Here is a 21,832-nt window from a genome sequence, read left to right on the forward strand (position 1 = left end):
CTTCCTGCCATGATTGCCAACAATCACGGCCATCTTGTCAGCATTGCTAGTTCTGCTGGACTCATAGGAGTCAATGGACTGGCAGGTGTGTGTTTTTTTCTCTTCACTAATGTTACAGCATCTTTAAGAGTTTTTGTTCATAGAAATATTCCTGTGAAAATTGGAAGTCTAATGGTCGGACTGCCACCTCCTTCCTTTAGTATGACATCTTGTTCATTTTAGCCAATTTCTGTTTAGTTTTGTCTGAACCAATCAGTAGCAAGTTAAGTCTCAGTAGACGCAGAAGCTGTAGGTGGTAGCAGTTGCTAGGACCAGTATACGTAACGTCTTTCGTGTCATTTAAAGATGTTTATTTTACCATCCAATTGGATTGAGCTATTCATGTCCACATTCTTGGTGGCTCGAAGAGTACAGGGGTTAGCACTGTGGCCTCACAGCAAGATAGGAATTATTCCTTACATTAAAATACTGAGTCAAGTTTATTTGCCACAGTCAGTCATTCATCCTGTCCTCTGTCCTTCTCCCTCTGCTGAGGTGAATCAGGTCCTCACACTTTCATGCCAACATCCAATGGCGTCATTGACGTACACAATTATTAAACAAATGGATTTCCTGCTGAAGGAGTGGAGAAGGCATACAGACGGGTTTTGTAATCATCCAGCTATATACAATGCCGTACATTACACAGAGATATGGATTGGTGTTTCTCTGGTCCCAGTGGAAAACAGAAGAACAGCGGCATAATGTCAATAGGATTCAAAAACATTTTGTATTTTGTTTAAAAAAAGAAAAACTAAAATTATGCGGAATTACTTTACTTTGCCTAGTTATGTCTATTTATTTCTATTTCTCACTGTTAGTCACTGGCATCTGTACAGCAACAACAGGGAACAACATTGTTGTTCATGTGTATGTGATGTCAAGACTGTCTCTTACTGGTTTGTGTACAGGGAACACTACAAAAAGGTTTAGAGCGAGTCACACTCTTCTGACGGTGCTTTGCTATTCATTGACTTTGCTTATATATTATTGTATAATGTCATATATATATGTTGTAAAGAAAACTGCCATTTGCTGGGATTTAGAGCATGTCCACACTGGAGGACATTAATGATGTACAGGCGAATAAGGTTATATAGGCTACATAACTGATAGACTGGGAAGAAATATGATACCGCTCAAACAGGTAGGCTAGTAGCTGGAAATGAAAATGGTCGGGACCTCAATATCATCTCCCGACGTATCTTTAACTCCCTGCGAAGTAATACAGCTTCATCAACAGGATCGTCAGCAAAAGGAAATGCCTTATTTTGAGGGGAAAAAAACGTTGGTTTAACAGGGTCGACTTTAGAGCCCGACCGATATATTGGCGGGACGATATTGTCTATTATTATAGAATAATTTATAATGATGATGGTATAAAGGAAAATTCTGTTAAAAATATATTTAACAAATACAACAAAAATGGACGGTCATGCATGTTCTGAGTTTGGGCGTTGTACAGTTTGTCCACCAGAAGGTGCTCTACAATTTTTTTTATAATATAATAAATAATATTTATATCGGTATCGGCCTTAGAAATCCTTTATTGGTCAAGCTTGAGTTGGTTAATTAACTGTGTTACAGAGTTAATATAGGTTTGATCTCAGGTAGGTCTAACCAACCTGAAGATATGGGAAATGATTAACCCTTGTGTTGTTTTGTGGTCAAATTTGACTGTTTTTTAAATCTTAAAGTGCTCAAATTATTCTCATATTCAGATTTGCAATTGTATTTAGAAGTTGTACCAGAAGAGGTTTATGTGGTTTAATTTTCAAAAAACACTATGTTTTTGTTGTACTGCATATTGATGCAGCTCCTCTTTTCACCCTATGTGCTCTCTGTTTTAGCTACAGAGTGAGACATCTCATATGTTTCATCTTTGTTTGTTCGATCTTAAGTGCAGTAAGACTACTAACTAATCAATTTCGGAGTATGAGGGTGTGCCACGCTAGCAGCTAGGCTAGCATTATAACGTGTGTTACAAAGTGACGCACGTTTGTCAGGGAAGTAAAGGCTGGACTACAATAGAGCTGTTTGGAGCAGTTTGTGAACAGTGTTTTCTGTTGGAGATGGGATGTCCCTTTGGGGTGGACTTTGGGCTTTGTCACTTTGTAAACCTATAACGTGCACTAAAAGATATATGACACAATAAAGAAAAAGGGAAAAGCATACTATACTTAAATTACAATAACATCTAAGGAGAATGTATTTTATGATTGTACCTTAAAAATAACTAGTTAATAGTCTATAGTCATGCTGGAATTTGTGCAAAAACATGACCTTACCCATTGTGATGAATTGTTTTGGCGTGCATGCGTATGTTGCATGTTAGTTGGTTTACATTGTGTTGTCCAGTGTGATTTAAGGACCTGACACACCAAGTCGGCGGTCGGTCCCAGTCAAACCGTAACATTAGTTGGGATGGATGGACCCCTTGTGTCTTTAGGCTAACTATATTAGCTTTAGCCTGGCTGGTAGCAGTGTCACTCCCCGATGTAAGTCGAGTGTAGATTTGAGTCGCGCATGCGTCACTTTGCGACGAGGGAAGATGTAAGTGCCGCATGCGTCACTTTGCAACAAGTAGCCTACAAGATGCTAACGATAACGACTTCTGTAATGTCAATACAGTAAAAAGGGACCTACTTAACAAAGTTGGTTCACTGTTTGCTACAAGTAAGCAATCAAACACAACAAAGTTGTTGAATGGGGTTTTGAGCTACGTTACCAATCAAACAACCAAATAGCTAACATATTTTAAATGACTCCTAGCTTAGTCACAAGCTAGCAATCAAACACAACAAAGTCTGTCACTGGAATGGCGTTTGAGCTAACAATAGCAATCAAACAATCCTAGTTTAGTTTGAATTTGCAGCAAACATAAAACCCTGACTACCAGGGGTGGCGTAGGGCACTAAAATCAACTGGGAAAATACTGACGGCACCGGCCCACCACCGGCCCAACCCCCCATTTATCAATAACACAAACGAAATCTATTTTTTAAACCCTATTGATGTTATGTTTCTTTGTGTGGATTTTCTCCATCTGTTCTAACGCATTTGGGAAGAACTTAACGGAAATATGAAACCTGACCACTAGATGGCACTAGAGAAATGCACATTATTGACCATAAAGTGTAGTTTTAAGCTGTTATGGGTGTTCTATTAATAAACAGATGCTTAAATATAACATCATATACTTGTAGTTGTGACTTCTCATGGCATTGTCGGATCAGCATCATGGCTGACTGATGGGCGTTTCTGACTGAATTCTGAGCGTTTTCCCCTGTTAGTATAGGCTGCGTGGAAGGGGATATACAATTTACCCCACCTCCCAACAAATATATATATATATAATCCTACTAATTAGTCATTACCATTCCAACATTTTGCTACATCAGAATAAGGTCAAACAGTTGTTGCGTTCAGATCAGTTAAAGCATTGCAAATAGCAAAATGACAAATGGAGGACTTTACACACAGCAATACAGCCACTCATTCAGATAAAACTGACCCAAAATGTTATGTTTATGAACAAGGTATTTCAAACCCAAGACTGGTTACTTAAAATTGTGCACATTTGAGAGGCTGTTACTTGCAATGACGATCCCCTCATCAATCACTACCAAATAGGCTGTCTTACCCGTTTTCCAGTCAGTTGAATTGCAACACTCAACTATGCCCATCACTGTGTCTAGTTCAGAGTGCCAACCCCGTGCCCCCTGAACTCAAATAGCCCAACACTTCTTTTTTGTCCGATCAGCTGTCATTGGGCTTTGTTTAAGGGAAAAAAACTTTTCTTCATAGTGGGTTTCATTGTGGACATAGGCAGACTCATCTCTTAGGTATTGTAGTCTGAACTTAAACTAGCTACTGCAAAAGTCTTTGCTATCCAGTACAGCTGCTAAATGAGTCTGGATTGCCTGAAAAATATAATTTCATCTGTTTATTATGGTTGTATAATTGCTGTTTAATCATTTAAATTATGTGTGCTGTTTTGCTGTAGACCTCAACCATCCTTCCCCCCATGTGGGATCAATAACAGATTTAATTTAATATTGATAATTAGATTTTTAATTGACCGCTTTTAATTTTAAATCTTCTGTTGCTGTGATGATGCATATCATTACGTTGACTTCTATTGTTTCGATCATTGTAGTAGCAGTATGATCTGCTCCGTATGTTAATTATTGTAGGTTTGGGAATGTAGACCTTCCTTCACAAGGACATCTGGGAGACCAGCTGTTATCCCGACAGGGCAAGTGTCCTTGGCAGCAAGGCTTGGGGGGGTTGGTATTAAGGTCCCATAACAACAGTTGTCCTCTTGTAAGCTGTCCAATGCTGCTGTAAGCGGCTTCATGATTGTGCAGTACTCCTGCAGGAACTGATATCGCTGGTGAATGAGGCACTTATTTCCCAGTTTGACACGCAGGCTTTTTAGCAGGTTCATGGACATTTGGGGGATGCTGTAAACGGAGGAATCCCACCTTGTGGAATGATGACACCAGTAGCTTTTTTGCGGCAGTTTCAGCTCATCTATACCTATGAACATTTAAAGTGTTAAAGGGTAACTACTCTTTTTTTTTTTCAACCTGGACCCTATTTTCATATGTTTATGTGTCTAAGTGACTGATGGGAACAACAATCTTTGACATTGGTTCAGTAATAAGCGAGATTGCTGTAGTCGGCAGCGACAAAGCAAGCTACAATGTAAGTTAATTGGGCCAATTGTCCAGCTTGTATTTACCTTCACAAAAGTGCTCGTTTTGACAGGTTGACAGGCTCGGATTATTATTTTAAGTGTCTGACAACATTATGGAACGGATCTTTTCAGAGGTCGACCTAAAACCTCTTTTAACCAGAGACAACTCTGAAGTTGCTAGCACTAAACCCACAAGACCCAAGCAATAATTTAAGCGTGTATAGAGCCAATATAAGTCAATTAAACTATGTGTTTATTCTAAACAAAACTGAAGTTGTGATGGCTGGAAAAGTGGAAAGACGACCCAAAATGGCTTTTCATAGCCTTTTTATTTAGTTTCTGTCAACTTTGAACATGTTGACATGGAGTCTGGTGGGTTTACCGAACGCAATTTTGCGGGTGGTTTTATATTTGAAAAAAGGACCTAACTCTTAGACAGAAAGGTTAATCTTCTTAGAAATCTTTTCCATAGTGTTGTCAGACGCTTAGAATATTAATCTGAGCCTGTCAGTGGCAAAACGAGCACTTTTGTGAAGGTAAATACAACCTGCATAATTGCCCTATTGCCAACTGCAGCAATCTTGCTTAATACTGGACTGATGTCAAAGATTGTTGTTCCCATCAGTCACTTATACACAAAAACATATGAAAATAAGGTCCAGGTTGAAGAAAAAACTGTAGTTACCCTAGACTTATTTGCTCATGAATGGGAAACACATTAAGGAAACCATTAAACAAACACCCCAACTTCTATTGATTTATTTATATATCACTGGTTATATTTTATGTCTACCTACCACTAAATGTGCACTGATTATAAATATATTTGAATTATATCAATAATGCATTTGACGTTTGTATTTGTTGACTCTCAATATGAAATGACTTGTTATGTGGACCCTATTTTAAAGTCGGCAAGTTAATTAGACAGTCTAAACACTGCTTGTACTTGGTTTTGTTTATGCGTAGTGTTTAATATATTAAGAACAAACACCATTGAAGAATTTGACATGGTTAGAACCATTGCTCTGTGTGATATGGAAACAGTATGGTAATGTACTGTCAGAACTTCCCATGCTACAATAAACTATAAATGCCTCATTATACTTTGTAAAAGTAACTTAAGCTTCATACAAAATGAAGTGAAAAATTCTGAATTTGTTAACTAAGAACCATATCCGTTATACACAACAGAACAGATTTATAACTCTAAGGAAAAGAGAATGTATGAAACTAGGCATGGATATGCTGACAATAATAAATGCGTTTTACACATCTGCCAAATCTAAACAGAGCTGTGATGAGCATCATTACACTCCAGGCAATGTTTCATCTTATCATCACTTATGCTGCATTGTGTCTTCAAAAAGAGAGCAGGGATAACACTGAAACTTAAAAGTTACTGAAAGCTTGTATTTTGCTTGTCCCTTGTATGTATATGTTTGACATCGTTGTGGGCTGAGTGTATCATCTACCATCATCTATAAAGGCCCTGACACACCAGACCGACAGCAAAGAACTATTGGCGACTAAGCCCAACTCTGGCACTGCCTCACCTTGTCTATGTCTTGGCCAAATAGTTGTACTTGAACGCACCCCAAAGACTACAGCCAATGGCCACACATACGTGTTGTGCCAGCATAAAAAAGGGAAACTGGATACAAACTGTTGCTATGACACCTACAACAAAGCAGCATTGTCTAGAACTAACAGCGTCAGCACAGAGCCTATGGTCCATCTGCTTCTCGGCCATGAAGTGGAGGGACTGAGCGGCCTGCTGTGGCCACTGGCTAGCATTAGTTAGCTAGCTTGCTAATTCCATCCAAAATGCCTTCATACTGCACTGGTTACAGAAAATGAGGCGTACAAAGTTGTCACACATTTGGCAATAACACTGTGCTTTACTATGCTGTGACAAGAGCGTGTGAATGAAACATTGAGCTGTTACATTTCAGTAACTGGCTGGCTGGCTAGTTAGCTAGCTAGCTTGTTGGGGGGCACAGTTCTCAGTTAAGCACACACAATGCAGAGAGAGAGGAAGAGAGGTCTATAGTCTTTATATTAAGTTTTATGGTAGAGGACATTTGTTTATTTTATAATATGTAGGTATATAGATCTTGTGTTTGGATACATATATCATACAAGTTCCATTTCTGGCCAGTTTTGACACCTCTGTGTATTGGATTAATCAGATGAGTTGAAAAATGACCCAACTTACCAATGGCTGATGCTCTCCTTAATGTTTCATGGCCTTTAGAGTGTCTGTACTCTGGTACGTTGTGGAACAAATTGTCAGATGGGTATAAGAAGCAGGAACTATCAGCTCTCGTTTGTTTTTGGTTTACTGGAGAGATCTGAACCATTTAACTAAATTTAAGCCTTACAGCTTTATATAAACACATTAACCATCTACATCTGTTAGATTATCTGCAATTCAATCAAAGAAAAATACTATAATCATTAATTTTACGGAAATCATGAGCACTAAAGCATGGCTTAATTCAGATATACTACAATAAATAAACAAACACAGCAAACATGGGTCCATTTCCATATTATTTATATACTTTTAGTCCGTACATGTCCACTGATCAGAAGAATCGAAAGGATTTTTAATCAAAAGTACTCTATGAAGTTGTAAATACATTGATCTGGAGATAATATACCATTAAGAATATACCATTAAAGGTATAGTTTGAAGTCTGTACATCATCGTCGTCCTGTGTGTGTAAAAGTTTATGACAGATTGGTTGGTGTCTCGTTCTGTGGATCCCTGATCACCCTTTTCACATGTTTGTTTCTCCTCTTCTCATTGCAGACTACTGTGCCAGTAAGTTTGCAGCAGTAGGTTTTGCAGAGTCCGTGGGTCTGGAGCTGCTGGCAACTGGGAAAGATGGCGTCAAGACCACCATTGTGTGCCCGTACTTCATCAACACTGGGATGTTCAATGGATGTCAAACTAAGTAAGTTTACTGTTTTCTGTTTTAATTTCAACAGACTTGCATGTGGTGAATGTTTAAATTATTAATGCTCAAAGCACATAAACCCCTTAAAAGCTATGTTATCATGTCTTAGTCTCGTTGCATTTTGTAGCAACAAAATGTTTTGGTCATATTGTACTGGGGAGGAAGCAGGAACCTCAAAATATCTCCAAAACTGGACAATTAAAAGCCAAACTATCTGCATAGACAGATCCTAGTGTAGTGTAACAGTACCAAGGTTATGATAGTTTTGCATTTTTCATAAATTCTTATTTTTATTTACTTTTTACTTTTTGTTGTCAAATTCAGTTTATTTTTATTTATTTTTTAGCGTGTTTGCTAGTTTAGTTCTAGTCTGACTAGTATATAGAGAAAAGGGGATGTTGAGAGTCCACAATGATTTTTTTTCTTGACTGCCTGCCCTTACAGAATCTGTAGGGGTTCATAGTCGTTCTTCCCTATTACCCGTATAGCTGTTTGGTGCATGATGAAAAGGCTGCTTTCAGTTGCCATTACCATGTTGTAATTCCAGGTCTAATGATGTTCTCAGCTTGTTACAGAGAAGACGGTCTCTTTCATTCTCAAAATCACAGTATGCATCCTGTTTACCTGAGCAAACAAACCAACAAAACAAAGAATATTTCACTAAGAAAAATCAGTCACCTTCTACATATGGTTTAGAAATTAAATTTTTAAAAGATCTACCATGCCACGAGTCTTGTAGGGAAAACGGGGAACGCAACAGTTGTAGGTGAGTGGTTCAGTGCTGTTAGCAGTTGTAGTTGAGTCTTTTTTCTTGTGTTCATCAGGTGGCCAAGGCTGCTGCCAATCCTGGATCCAGACTATGTAGCCAAGAAGATCATCCATGCTGTGCTCACAGACCAGGTCTTCCTGCTGTTGCCCAAGAGCATGTACCTCATCAATGCTCTCAAGAAGTTAGTGTCTACTTTCTCTGTTCTCTTCCACAGAACCCCTCTCTACAGTAGAGTAGTTCATATCTTCTGAGTCAATAGTGCCGGCCTTTTAGAGCTAAAGTACTATGTTCATCATTTCTACTTTTAAACCTTTATGTCAAGCCTTAAAGGTCACTGCTTGTTATTTTTAATGGGCCATGCTAACACTTATGTATATGTTACTACTATTGTCAGCCTCTAAAAGCTTTATGTCCTCACAGAAACACAGTTACACAGACATGGCCAAAAATTCTGCCCGATCTCAGCAGGTTAATATTGGGTTTAAAAAAGAGCCAAAACATACGTTCTGAGCTGTACAGCATCTGGACTAAAACTTCCACCAATGGTGATTTTTAAGCGGCTGACCATGCCAAAGGAAAAATTCCCAAGAGAAATTGTGGTGAAAGTCAATAAGAAAGGTTGGATGATGGTGAGCCTAATGAAGGATTGGCTGAGAGAGTGACTGAGACTGAGAGAAAAAAAGCATTGCTCATTATGGACAGAATGAGGGCCCATATAACGGATTCAGTGAAAGCTGCCATCAAGAGTACAAACTCAATTCCAGCTGTGATTCCTGGGGGCACCACTAACTATTTGCAGCCACTGAACATCAGCGTGAACCGGGCATTTAAAGTGGCAATGCACGTTGAGTGGGAGGCTTGGATGAAAAGCGGCAAGAAATCCTTTACCAAAACAGGCCGCATGCGAAGAGCATCTTTAACTCAAGTGTGCCAGTTAATCCTAAATGTGTGGAGCCGTGTCATAACATCCACCATCGCCAACGGGTTTCGAAAGGCTGGACTGATGCGTGATGAAGAGGACCGCTTGGGCTCAAGTGAGAGCAAAAACTAAGAGACTGAAGGGAGTGACGATCCTGAGGCTGTTCACTTCGGACACTGAAGAAGAGGGCTTCAATGGTTTTAGTGCACAGGAGGAAGATGGAGAAGGCGATTAATGACTTTTCCTGGTAGGCTGCAGTGTATTTACCGGTATATATTTTACCGGTTTTATTAGTTTTTAGGAGATATTGGAATGTTGTTCGTACACTGTTCAGTAAAAAAGCATACTTAGCGTAATTTGTGTGTTACCGATACGTACAGTACGTATATTTAAAAGTAGGTACTGTTCAAAAAAAGCATTTACAATATGTATTTGTTTGTTACCATACGGATTAAATTAAAAGTTAAAAAATCCTCAAGTGTAATATCTATCTGTATAAATATCTTATATTACAACGTTGGCCACCTGCGGCTTAAAATCCAGTGCGGCCTGTACAAGTACAAAATTGAATTTCTTTCTAAAATTAGAGCTTGCGGCTTTTAATCAGGTGCGCTCTGTAGTGCGGAATTTAAGGTACTCACTTCCTGTACTCAAGCAGAAGTACAGATACTTGTGATAAAAAAATACTCTGTTAAAAGTACTGATTTAATTTCTTTACTCAAGTAAAAGTAACAATGTACGGCTTGTCGTCTTGTAGTTGTGTGGAACATACAGTATATACATATATGCAACATATATTCCCATCTAATTAGATTGAATTCATATGATGACGCAAAAATAATAAGGGGTAATTCCAATGAAATTTTTTTAAAACTAAAGCAACGAGGTTTGTAAAATCTAAGGAATAGAATGTACCGATATTTGTATTAAATGTAAGGAGTAAAAGTAAAAAGATGGTACAAAATTAAACAGTAAAGTAAAATATCTGAAAAATCTACTTTAGCACAGTAACAAAGTAATTGTACTTGGTTACTTTCTATCTCTGCTAAAATCCTCGTTACTATACCGTCCGGTAAATATTAGCACCGTATTTTAATTTGCGCCGTTAACATCAACAGAAAATTGTGTTGCCTGTGTTTTTTTATGGTAAATGAGCGTGTGTGAAAAGCGGTCTCACAACAGGTGAAACGTTTTGAACTGCATTCATTATTGTCATACTGGTCTTTTAAGACATCATGCCCAAATGGTTCCACTTTACTTAAGGTCAAGGTTAATCATTCATGACACTGTCATATAAGCATTTGATGATAGAATCAAACTTCATGACAGGTCCCAATTATTTCACTTTACTTGTGGTCAAGAAAAAATATCCTTGACACAATTATAATGTTCTCGTGACAGCCAATGTAAAAAACAACCTCTTCATTACACTTTATTGTAATGTTAAGACAAAGATAAATAGTTTATTAAAGGTCCAATATGTAACACTGACAGCTAGTGTTTAAAATAGTTACTGCAGTACAAATTTAAAATACTGCAGAGTCATCTCCCTGCCCCCTCTTCCCCAGACTCAAAGTGCTCGTTGGTGAGACGCTTGTCTCGCATAGCCAAGCGTTACCTCACAGCACAGCACAGTAGCTAACATTAGATGCTGGCTATACTGATATTCATAAAAGCCAATGCACACGAGGAGCTGTGTACCCCATTGACAGACACACTTTTACAGATTAGAATTACTGTAGGAACCGCTACAAACACAACAACCTCGCTGTCCCTTCTATACGACAGACAGACAGACACACTTCCTTGGCTTAGAATTACAGTAGGAACCGCTAAAAACCCCGCAACAGCTCCGTCCTTTTCCACCTAACCCAAATACACACTAATAGCTTAGAATTACGGCAACAATCGCTGAACACACTGCAAACTCACGGCCCTCTCTTCAAGATTTACAGCCCCCCCTCTGTTGGCTTGAAATAACTCACCGCTGTCGGCTTCGGCCGCTGAACGCTGCATGTTGTAAACAGTCGTGCCTCCCATGTCACTGGGCGCATGCCTCATAGTTTGGTTACATACTTTGACCTCAGCAAGATGGCCGCATTGTCGCTATTATCAAACAAAGGTTACAATTCGGCTCTATAGGCAATTTTGATTGGCGTATAGTTTGGAGCCTCATTAATGTTGATAGATTTCAATGTAGTGAGTTCCAGGTGGATATTTAAGTGAGGGCTGAAAAGATTGACATTGGGCGGCATTTCCAGCGGCACCAGAGCAATCACAGAAGTGGACCGTCATGGACATAGACCACAAGGCTCTTAACTCACCTCTGTTCCCATTCTCAGCGCTGGAGTCAGCTATATGGTTGGTACATAGTCAGCAGTCGGGTGGTTGATTAAAGTTGGCCTGAACAATATGGATTTGCACACAGGCACCTTGGATTAAAAAGTAGAAAGTCTGATTGGCAGCTTCATATAGAGCTGCAAAGATCGATTGATTAGTTGTCAACTGATGGACATGTTTCACCATTTTCTGACATTGTAGAGACCAACCATGTGATCCATTTATCCAGAAAAGAATCCAAACATTAACCCACAATGACGATAATCGTTACCCGCAGCTCTTGTTTCACAGATCATTGCAACTGTCTGCGGTTGCTTTGCTAGTGTTGGATAGTGGTATTATAAGTAGTACTTGTTTGATATACTGAAGATTGTGCCATGGTGACAGAATAGTACTGACTGCTATGTTCTTGTTTCTTAGCCTTGCTTTTCTGCGAGGGTCAGAGGTCAGCCTGACTACAGCAGGTGCTCTGAAGCCTTCAGGTTGTAAATCTTGTTCATAGCTTTGGTATTGGTGTCCCTTACTACAATAGGAATTATCTGTAATGACGCTTTTCATCACTTATTGGAGAAATGCCTAGCAATTGGTGCTGCCAAAGTGACTCTCAGTAGAAAGTGTTGTGACAAGTCTGAATCTGGTGGCTGTTTATTTCCCAGCTGCTTAAAAATCATGTTTTGAGAATAGGTTTAGCTGGAGTTCACTGAGTTAGTTTATAAATCTAGCAGCCGACTGCTGGAGGAGACGTTCTCACTTGAGTATAATCACTACTGTCTGGTGCTAAAAGAGCAATTCTTTTGTCTGTATTCAGAATGCAATTTCTAATTATTCTTTGGCTACTGTAAAGAAGTAACACCTTTTTATGGGTTTTTTAATATTCAACTTCTAACCAGCAACATTTTTAACCATCAACTGACTTGTGTGTTTGAACAGTCTTCTGCAGTCTCTTCAGGCCAGACAGAAAACAAATCCTCTAGAGGCTGTATGAGAAATGTGATGGTTCAATTCATTTTCAGAAAAACTAGCACAAGCAGCAACAGTGGCAAATGATAGGTCTGACAGAGACACTGTTGATGCACTGCCTGCAGCTGTGAAAGCAGCAGAAGTAGAAGAATGTGTTGTATACTGTATAAATTGCCTGCCCTCATCCTGTCCCTCCGTCATCCTCTTCAGTGTTGTGCAGTGGAAGCAGGCCTCCCTCCTCGGCTCTTACCTGGGATCGTCAGTCCAAGTGGATTGCCACACTTACACCAGTCTGCCATACAAACTGCACTAGCACACATGCAACATGACATTTGTTGTCCCTGTAGAACACTGCTGGGGCAAGCTTTTTCCTTTGGCCTCAGACAGTCTAGTGTCAGACAATTCACTCATTGTTACCCAGAGACACATCTGAACCTGTTTTGTAATGTTGTCAAAATACAGACGGTAAAGAGAAACTGATTGTTTGCTGCAAATGCAGATATTGAACGTGTTTAATAAAGATTGTTGATTTTGTCATGAACCTGAATTATGCGTATTCATAATAAAGCCAAAGCTTACACAAGTAGAGTTTGGAACTATGAGACAGTTTTATGTTAGGGCCACCTTTAGGACACCCACGGTTCCAATGCATTAAAAACTGTAACTACACAATTCAAACGTACAGGTAAAACAGTGTAACAGGAAAAGACACCAGCACAGACAATCACAAAACAGAAGGAATCGGAGACTGGGTAACAGAGTGAGTTGGTCAGTTTGAACAGGAGTTTTGAGGTATTAATTGAGTGTTGTCATGGTGACAGACTGTGTGGGGGCAGAGAGGTCCAGAGTCTGGGAGCAGTGCAGCACCCAGGGTGCTGAGGCATGAGCTGGGGATGGTCAGGAGACCAGCTGAAGCCGAGTGCACTGAGGTCAGGTCGCAAAAAAAAAAGTTTAGAATTGTATACACATGCATCCAATTCCGGTGCTGCCAGCAATGTTAATAAAGTCAGAATATAAAGTCTTTTATGGAGGTTAAACAGTTAAAAATCTATCTATAAAAATCCTGACCCACCTGTGTTTTATCCCCTGGACCCATTCCATATAAGGTCATAAAGAGACGTTTAAAACGGCCTCAGAGTCCCCAACACTATCTAAAAATAAAGCCGTCAGCTGTTTTGCATGGAAAGAGCGTGAAGCGTGATTCATGGTTCTGCGCCTTACCCTATGTAAGTGGCCTGAGGTTTAAACTTGCGCTGGGGTGCTTGCGTTATTCTAGCATTTGTCTTTAGGAGAATAGCAGGGCCGGTGTGTATGTGTGAGGAGTGTGTGCTTGAGAGTAGTGGTGGGCGGATGAATACAAATATTGATAATGACGATACCAGTGTACCAACGCAGGCACACTTTGCAGGACAATAAATTGGGCTTTACGCAGCAGGAAGCTCAATACGTACGCAGCTAACATGACAAATTTGTAAGTAATGGAAGAGCTAAAAAAATAAACCTAAAAATGGACTGTCTGTAGAGTAAGCGTTCAAAAGTATGGTTAATAGTCTGGCGAAATCATTGGACAACAGTATGCATGAAAACCAGAAGTTGCTTATGATAGAAATGGAGGGAAGTTGGAAAGAAATAAAAGAGGGGCTTGACCTGGAGATTGGGCGGCTACAAGCGCGTCTGGAAGCTAACAGGAGGAAAGTTTTTCACGGTTTAACCCAGTAGCATCATTCATAATATATCAGCTACAACCGGAAAAGATGTAAGCATACTGGAGAAGATTGATCCATGTTTTTTTTTTTTCTGAGGGTCAAGGCAGCATAATACTTGGTAAGGATGGGGGGAGGCTGGAAAAAGAAAAGGATAGCAGTGGAACAAGGATCCAATGCAAATTCTTAGTAAGTGCTACTTACCTGGCAATAAATCTATTTTGTAATGCTAATTTTTGATTCTGGACAGTCTGCATTCAGGAGCATAGACTCAAAGGGCACAGACATTTCTGTGAATGAAACTCACCGAGGGGAGAGGGCGGTACTGGTATTGAGGGGTGTGTATGGTTTGGGAATAACAGAAAACACGTGAGATCACCTATTGAGTGGAGTGGGCGTCCTTGTGACGTCAATATTTTCTGATCATAAAACTAAATTAAGGGACAAATCTATGGAAGGAATAATTGGGAGAACTTGAAAATAGGAAATCAAAGCACTGTTTTGTTATTTGGTACATTTTCATGGTACGTCCCTCTACAGCTATCCACTCGGGGTATGCATTTTCATGTTTCTGTCATTTGTTAGTCAATTTATGCTCAGACATTGAAGCTTTCCAAATATGTAAATGGGCTGTATTTATAGAGCGCTTTTTTAGTCTTAACGACTACTCAAAGCGCTCTTACATAGTACAGGAACCATTTTGAATTTAGAGTTGTATTATCAGAATCTGAAAATTATTTATTACCAAGTAAGTAGCACTTAAGAGGAATTTACCTTGGTTGTTGCTGCACACATTTCAATCAGGAGAGACATGTTTGCAAATATCCAAAGGTTTATTGTACAGCATGATAGAATGTACAAAGTCTTTGGAGATTAGACTCCATCGTTACACTAATAGTTTGTTTATCATGGTAGAGAACCATCATAACCCCCCAAATGGAAAGGGGGGGGGGTTGCACTCTGCCTGAATGACAACTGATAGCAAAGGGATAAACAGATTTAAAGCAGGGTTGTAACTCTGTGATTGGCCCTTGGAATCGTGGATGATTCTGATTGGTTTAGGAGTAAAGTGATGCCTCCAACAGCTGATTTGATTTAGGAAGAGAGCTTTAATTAAAACTTAGGTGTTCCTAAAGGAATTCACGCTGAGCTACATTAAATATTAGTATAAAATAAACTTAACAATAAATACAGAAACAAATAAAACATACTGTACATTTAACTGTTTGGCATAACAGAAAAAGAGGCTGTATGGATTAGTGCAGTGGATAAGCTGACTGAAGAGCAATAGACAATTTTTATGTTGTGAGGTTTTGGTCCTGATGGATCGCATCCTTCTGCCAGAAGGGAGAGGTTCAAACAGTTCATGTCCGGGGTGAAAGGGATATGCTACAATCGTTCCTGCCCGCCTCAGCGTCCTCGAGACGTACAAACCCCAGTCTCTCCAGTGTAGAAGTGACAGGATGAATTCTTTAGCTGCTCCAGGAAGTACACCTCTGCTGGACTTTTTTGACAAGGAAGCTGATGTTCAGCTCTCACTTGAGGTCCTGGGAGATGATCGAGCCCGGGAAGCGAAACAAAAGTGTTGCAGTTTTATTTTTTTCTGGTCTTTGCGTTCCCTACAGCGCCTACACTGTTCACCCGAGTCAACAGCTTACATTACTAGCAGTTAGCACAGTTTCACTTTACAAAGTGAGCCCCAGCATGCTAGCACTTTACAGTCACAACGGCTCTTTAACATCCAGTCTAAGCACAATTCTTCCGCCTCTTTAGCTGACCTTTCTTAAAAGAAAAATTATATTTTTCGTGAATCTGTTGAAACATTGGTGACTGAGAAAGGAAATTTTCAAAAATCCTTTTTTATTTGAATTTTTTTCCCATTAAATGTTAATAAATGCCTGCAGATTGAGGCCTGGAATCCTAAGAGATACAGTACAGGCCTGATCGTACTGTGCTGTGTTTTTAACACTAAACCGGGCTGAATCTTTTCTCACTCTCACACTTACAGCTGTTTTTGAGTGTACCTCCAGATTTTGCAGACATGAGGACCAGCCAAAAGGTGTTGATGGCTAGCATATTTCTTTGTTTTATTTCTCTTGGCAGCGTCCTCCCCATGAAGCAGGGCATTATGCTGGGCCAGTACCTGGGAGCCTTCAACTTCATGGACTCATTCAGGGGACGCTCCACAAAACAGGAGTAAAGGAAGAAAGTGAAGAACACGTTAAGGAGTAGTAATATGGAAGGAGATTTGCATTTATTACAGCTATCTATCTATTGTGTGTTACTGTCTTAAGACAGAACAGTCATGTAATTTCAATGGTTCATGTATTCAAGCATTGAATGCCCGTTAATCTCTTTGTATCTCTCTGTTTCAAGCCTTAATGTCTTTAACATACTTGTTTTTAAATTACATTACTTTACATGTCATTTAACTTTTACTAAAGCGACTTACAATTGCTAAATATGTCAGAGGACGCACGGCTCTGGAGCAACTAAGTGTCTTGCTCAGGGACACATTGGTTTATGTGTTGCACTTCTTACTAATGCTGGCTATGTTTTGGCCGCATTAAAAATGCTGACACTGCTATATATTTACACTGTTGTGAATGGAGCCATAATAATCATCACTAAAGGGTTTTGGGCACACTTTTGTTGATAAACTGGCTCAGGGTTTTTCACTCTAAATCATTTCCTATTTAAAAAAAAAAGCACTTGCTCAAACTAAGGAACAGTGAACCCTACTATGTGATACCTCACCTTGTAAACTTTGGACCACCTGAAGCTCTTGTGTGTTCAGACTGAACAAAAAGCTATTTCCCAGTTGTGTTGAATTTGAAAGCCTGTTTGTTTTGAATTTTTTTTTCTTCGCAAACAACAAATGTACGGTCTTAAGACGTAGCTGTAATTAGCCAGCACTGTAGCAGCGTACTACCGTGCTACAGCTAGCTAGAGTGTGAGAGGAGACCTCTACTTTTCTTCATGGTTCCATATGTTGATGAAAGCCTTGAGATGAGCTCAAAATCCAAGCACCTTTATACTTGTGCAGTGATCTTAGGCACAAGAAAGCTTGTCATCTTTAGTGAGTAAGGTAAACACCAGCCCATTATCCGTTTCAGCTAGTTTACTCAATGGTTTCATAGCAACACTTCCAGCTGTGCTTTAACGTTCCAAAATGTTCTGGATGGAGGCATCATTGGGGCTTGTATACAGTCTGTGCATGTCTCCTGTGGATGAAAACATTCTCAGAAGTTGTTGTTTTGTAAGTAATATTCATGTATTTGCACTCAGTCTCTTCATTTCAAATATTAAGCACAAAAACCATCACACAAGCCTCAGTTTGTTAAGTTATAATATAAAGGAATACAAATCACTCATCCAACTTAGTTTTAATTTAACAGTGCCATCATTTGAGTGTGTGTCATTTGATGTTTTTAATATGGAACACAACTTCTGTAACAGTCATCTTTACTGAGCTATATTCATTAGTAGATATTACGCACCTGTTGTCTTAAACATGCTAACAACGAGTGCTAAAGCAAGATAGTAATGTAAGGAGTTTAGAGAAATGTATATTAAGGTGCATTTTACTAGGTGTCAAATGTTTTCAGAGCTTTTAAGTGCAAATTACCTGGAAGGGAAAATTCTGCTCAATAAATTCACATTTTAATGTTTGATTTCTTTGTTTTGAGTATCTTGATCAGCATCATGACTAAAGCAAGTTCCCTTACAGTCCCATCCCATTGTCTGAGGAGTGTAAAGCCTTGATTCACATTACTGCTGAATCATAAAAATGGACGGAGAGCCTTGGTGGCTGAATGCCTAACTTCGTCACTCTGTCACTCTCTCTCTCTCTCTTTCTCACTTACTCACTCTTTCCCTCACTCACTCACTCACACACACAAAAATCATTTACAATTTTACACTGTAATGCTAAGAATGTGTGTTTGAAGGAGAGACTACTGGTTCATTGAGTGACTGTTTTCCTTGATAAATGTAATTTAACTGCCGTCTTCCTTTGGTTTTCACCTTTCATACTGCACAATCACAACAAAGGCAAACAGCTCATGTAGTGGCTAAACCAAACCTCCTCCTATTATGCTCATTTTCAGATTCATGTATTGTATTAAGAGGTTTCTTAGAATAGGTTTACATAGTTTAATTTTCAAAAAATACCATAGTTTTGTTGTCCTGCACATTGCTGCGGCTCCTCTTTTCACCCTGTGTGTTGACATCTTTGTTTTAGCTTCATATGAGCACTTTAAATCCACTTAAGAATGTCAGTAGTAGTCAGAGTTAGTCTTGACTCGTTCATTTACTTCACTTCTTACGTTATTAAGTTTGCACTCACGGAACCAGAGAGTAGATGTCACCCCAGTGCGTTTTTGTGAATTTATTAGTAAGCTTCTCTGTAGAGCCAAGTCTTCTATTTCCATCCAAACATTTCCCTGAGCTTCTCTCCAACAGGAATCCACATTAAAAATGCCCAACCTGTTGATCCAACATTCCAACTTTAGATGCACATTACTGTATTTTACTTATTGGTGACGTTACAGATTTCACTCATTTAGGCGGGTTGTCCGTTGCCTTGGGCTTCCTTTGTGTTGACATTTCAATCTCCAGTGGATTTCTGAGGACTAGGGTTAACTGCTCCTCAGATCTCTGCAGTGTGATTCCAGACAGCTAGCTAGACTATCTGTCTAATCAGAGTTTTCGGTTTCATGACTAAAACTACTTTTAAATGTACACTTGTTCCATCAAAACAAGTTCTTTATGAGGCTATTTTGCAGCTGCACCGCGGCTTTTCTCCTGTGATTAGCACGGCCCAAGACGATTGTGATTAGTTTAAAGAATTGCCAATAAAATAAATTTTAAATTGACATTCATCTCTTCGAAATCTGGGATTCTAGAGTTTAGTTTGTTAGGATAAATATTTCTTGTGTAATGGAATGCTTTACATTGTAGGAGAAAGTGCATCTCTGTCTCAACCTCACCTGTCAAACAGTGACCACATGTTCTGTTTACTTTTGGTAGGTCCTCAGGGTGTGGCTTTCTGTGTCTTCCTGTTTCAATTGTCAGTTTGTAGTCACTTGGTTAGTATCTGTCTTTGCTTTCTATCTCTGACAGTAGCGAGATATTCGGCTAATTCATAATCTTTTTTTTTACGGTTATGTAACATTCTAATCTACTTTGGCTTTTAGTTTCTTCCTTCCAGTATTTCAGATATGTTTCTTTGCATTGTGCTATAATTTGCTTCCCTCTGATTGGTGTTTTGATGGAATAAAGGGTGTCTTGGGGGTTTAAAAACGTTGAGTGTTCTTGTTTGAATGTTAATTAACACACTTAATACACATGTATTGTCCATTATAAAAGCAAACATGAGCAAATACAGACACACACACACACAGTCATCTCGTGGAAGCTGTTGGCATGACATCCCTTGACAAGTCAAGTCAGTTGTATTTATAACGCCCAATACAATGACCAAAAGTAACTAAGTAACTTAAGTACAAATCTGAGCAACTTTTACTTGACTTGATTATTTCCATTTGCTGCTGCATTATACTTGTACGTCACTACATGTCAGAGGGAAATATTGTTCTATTTACTAAACTACATTTATCTGAAAGCTTTTTCATCCCCTTCCATGTTCTATATCCACCAACTCTGAAGTGCTTGCAGTGCCAGTCAAGCTTCGAGGCTGAGCTGAGGCGCTGCTGCTCCAGTCTGGGACTTTAATGGAACTGTATCATCACAATAAAGCATGATGAGGATACAAAACGTTGGATCCATCCATCTCGGTAAGGGTATCTTCTGGTTATTCCATTTTCAGTTTGATTTTTGTGTTGTTGCTAATTTCCCTGGTGGAAATCTCTGAGGTAGTTAAACAACTCCACAGTGGCAAAGCCCCAGGGATTGATGAGATCTGTCCAGAAATGCTGAAAGCCCTGGGTGTGGAGGGACTGTCCTGTTTGACACGCCTCTTCAACATTGTGTAGAGGTCTGGGACGGTGCCTAGGGAGTGGCAGACCTGGTGGCAGTCTAAAGATACTATGCTACACAGGCTCTGTATTCTGCAGACCACTCTACCTCGGTCTTCTTTTTAAAATTCAGTCAGCCCTCTCCTCCATAAAGTACAGCTGAGCTGACGGCCTAGCGAACTTCAAAAACCAGTGATGATAAAAGTAAGCCTATCTAAATAGCTGTGTGAATGCATGCATGTAAACTAAAATGTAATTTATATAGTGCAACCAATGCAAATTCTATTTTATTAGCAACACATGCAAAATCAAAATGTCTGTTAAAACAAGAAGCTCGACACACCAGCATCGTTTTTCTAGATGACAATGTAAGTTTATTTTAAAATAACCACAAGTAGATTAAGTGTTCATTAAACCACATAACGGCCAAAAAAAGGCCTAAGTGCCACAAAGTAACAGACTATGCAAAATCTTTCTTTTCCAACAGTATGTGACAAATTCTAAAAGTTACAGACTATTTGTTTCTTTATAATAGGCATACATAAATCAAAGTTTTAAAGCTTCGCCACCAGGGCAGCAACCCCACTTCCCTATGAACAAAGTCAGAAAGAAAAAAAGGAATCGCCCATAAATTGCAACAGAAAATCTGACAAATGTTTATTACTCATAAAAGTCTCCCCCTTATAACATATAAGTTCATGTCCAAGTTGAAAAATACCATTATTTATGCAAATTAGCACATATTCAATTAGACAATGCCTCAGTCATTTGCATGATTAAACATACACGTTCAAAATACTTGTAATACAAGAGATTATTGTCTTAATGTAAATAATAACCTGGGGAGGTTTAATGGAGATATGTGTTGGTTAAAATTTGTCCCTTATTCCCCTGTAGTGTCTCTTTCACAGGCTGCAACGGGAAACTGGCATTATCGATTTCAGTATTTTTCAATACTCTCCCCCGCTTGGATTTCTTAGGACTTTTTATGGAGACGTTTATGAGACTAGATCAGTTGAAAGAGTTTCTGTTGCAGGTCATGTTGCGTAAGAGACGAAGAGACGGAGGGAGGCGGTGAAACGGAAATAATAAATGTGACATTTTGAAATAAAAGTCTGCTCACGCATCATCAGAGTAGGGTTCCAATGCATCGACTGTAAATATTAATGGTATGGTTTTGGTGTTCTGTCTTATTTTGGTAGTCTGTTTTTCTGTTTGTATTTTGCTCCGTTTCCTGTTTTATTTTGACGGTCTGGTTTTCTGTCTTGTCTTGTTTTACTTCCTGTCTTTTGTTTTTTCCTGCTCTTGTGATAGCCTGATGTTTTTCACCTGTTTCCCAGCCCGTGTGTCACCCATAGACTATATTAATATTTCTACTCTATATTAATTTATATAAAGTATATTAATATATCTACGGTCTATGGTGTCTCCTGCCTCTTGTTAACTCATTACCCTC

General features: G+C 39.1%; 1 protein-coding gene across 1 annotated transcript in view; it reads left to right on the top strand.

The window, feature by feature from the left end:
- The window catches only part of LOC117954095 (epidermal retinol dehydrogenase 2-like), a 31,556-nt gene extending 14,856 nt beyond the window's left edge, over positions 1-16,700 (top strand). The window contains exons 6-8 of the mRNA XM_034887599.1: positions 7,552-7,704; positions 8,532-8,657; positions 16,502-16,700. Of these exons, the coding sequence (XP_034743490.1) occupies positions 7,552-7,704; positions 8,532-8,657; positions 16,502-16,598 (376 nt within the window). The 3' untranslated portion in view covers positions 16,599-16,700. The remainder of the gene's footprint in view (positions 1-7,551; positions 7,705-8,531; positions 8,658-16,501) is intronic.
- The last annotated feature ends 5,132 nt before the right edge of the window (positions 16,701-21,832 follow it).

The sequence above is a fragment of the Etheostoma cragini genome, chromosome 12, assembly GCF_013103735.1.
Source record: "Etheostoma cragini isolate CJK2018 chromosome 12, CSU_Ecrag_1.0, whole genome shotgun sequence".
Classification (NCBI taxonomy): Eukaryota; Metazoa; Chordata; class Actinopteri; order Perciformes; family Percidae; genus Etheostoma; species Etheostoma cragini.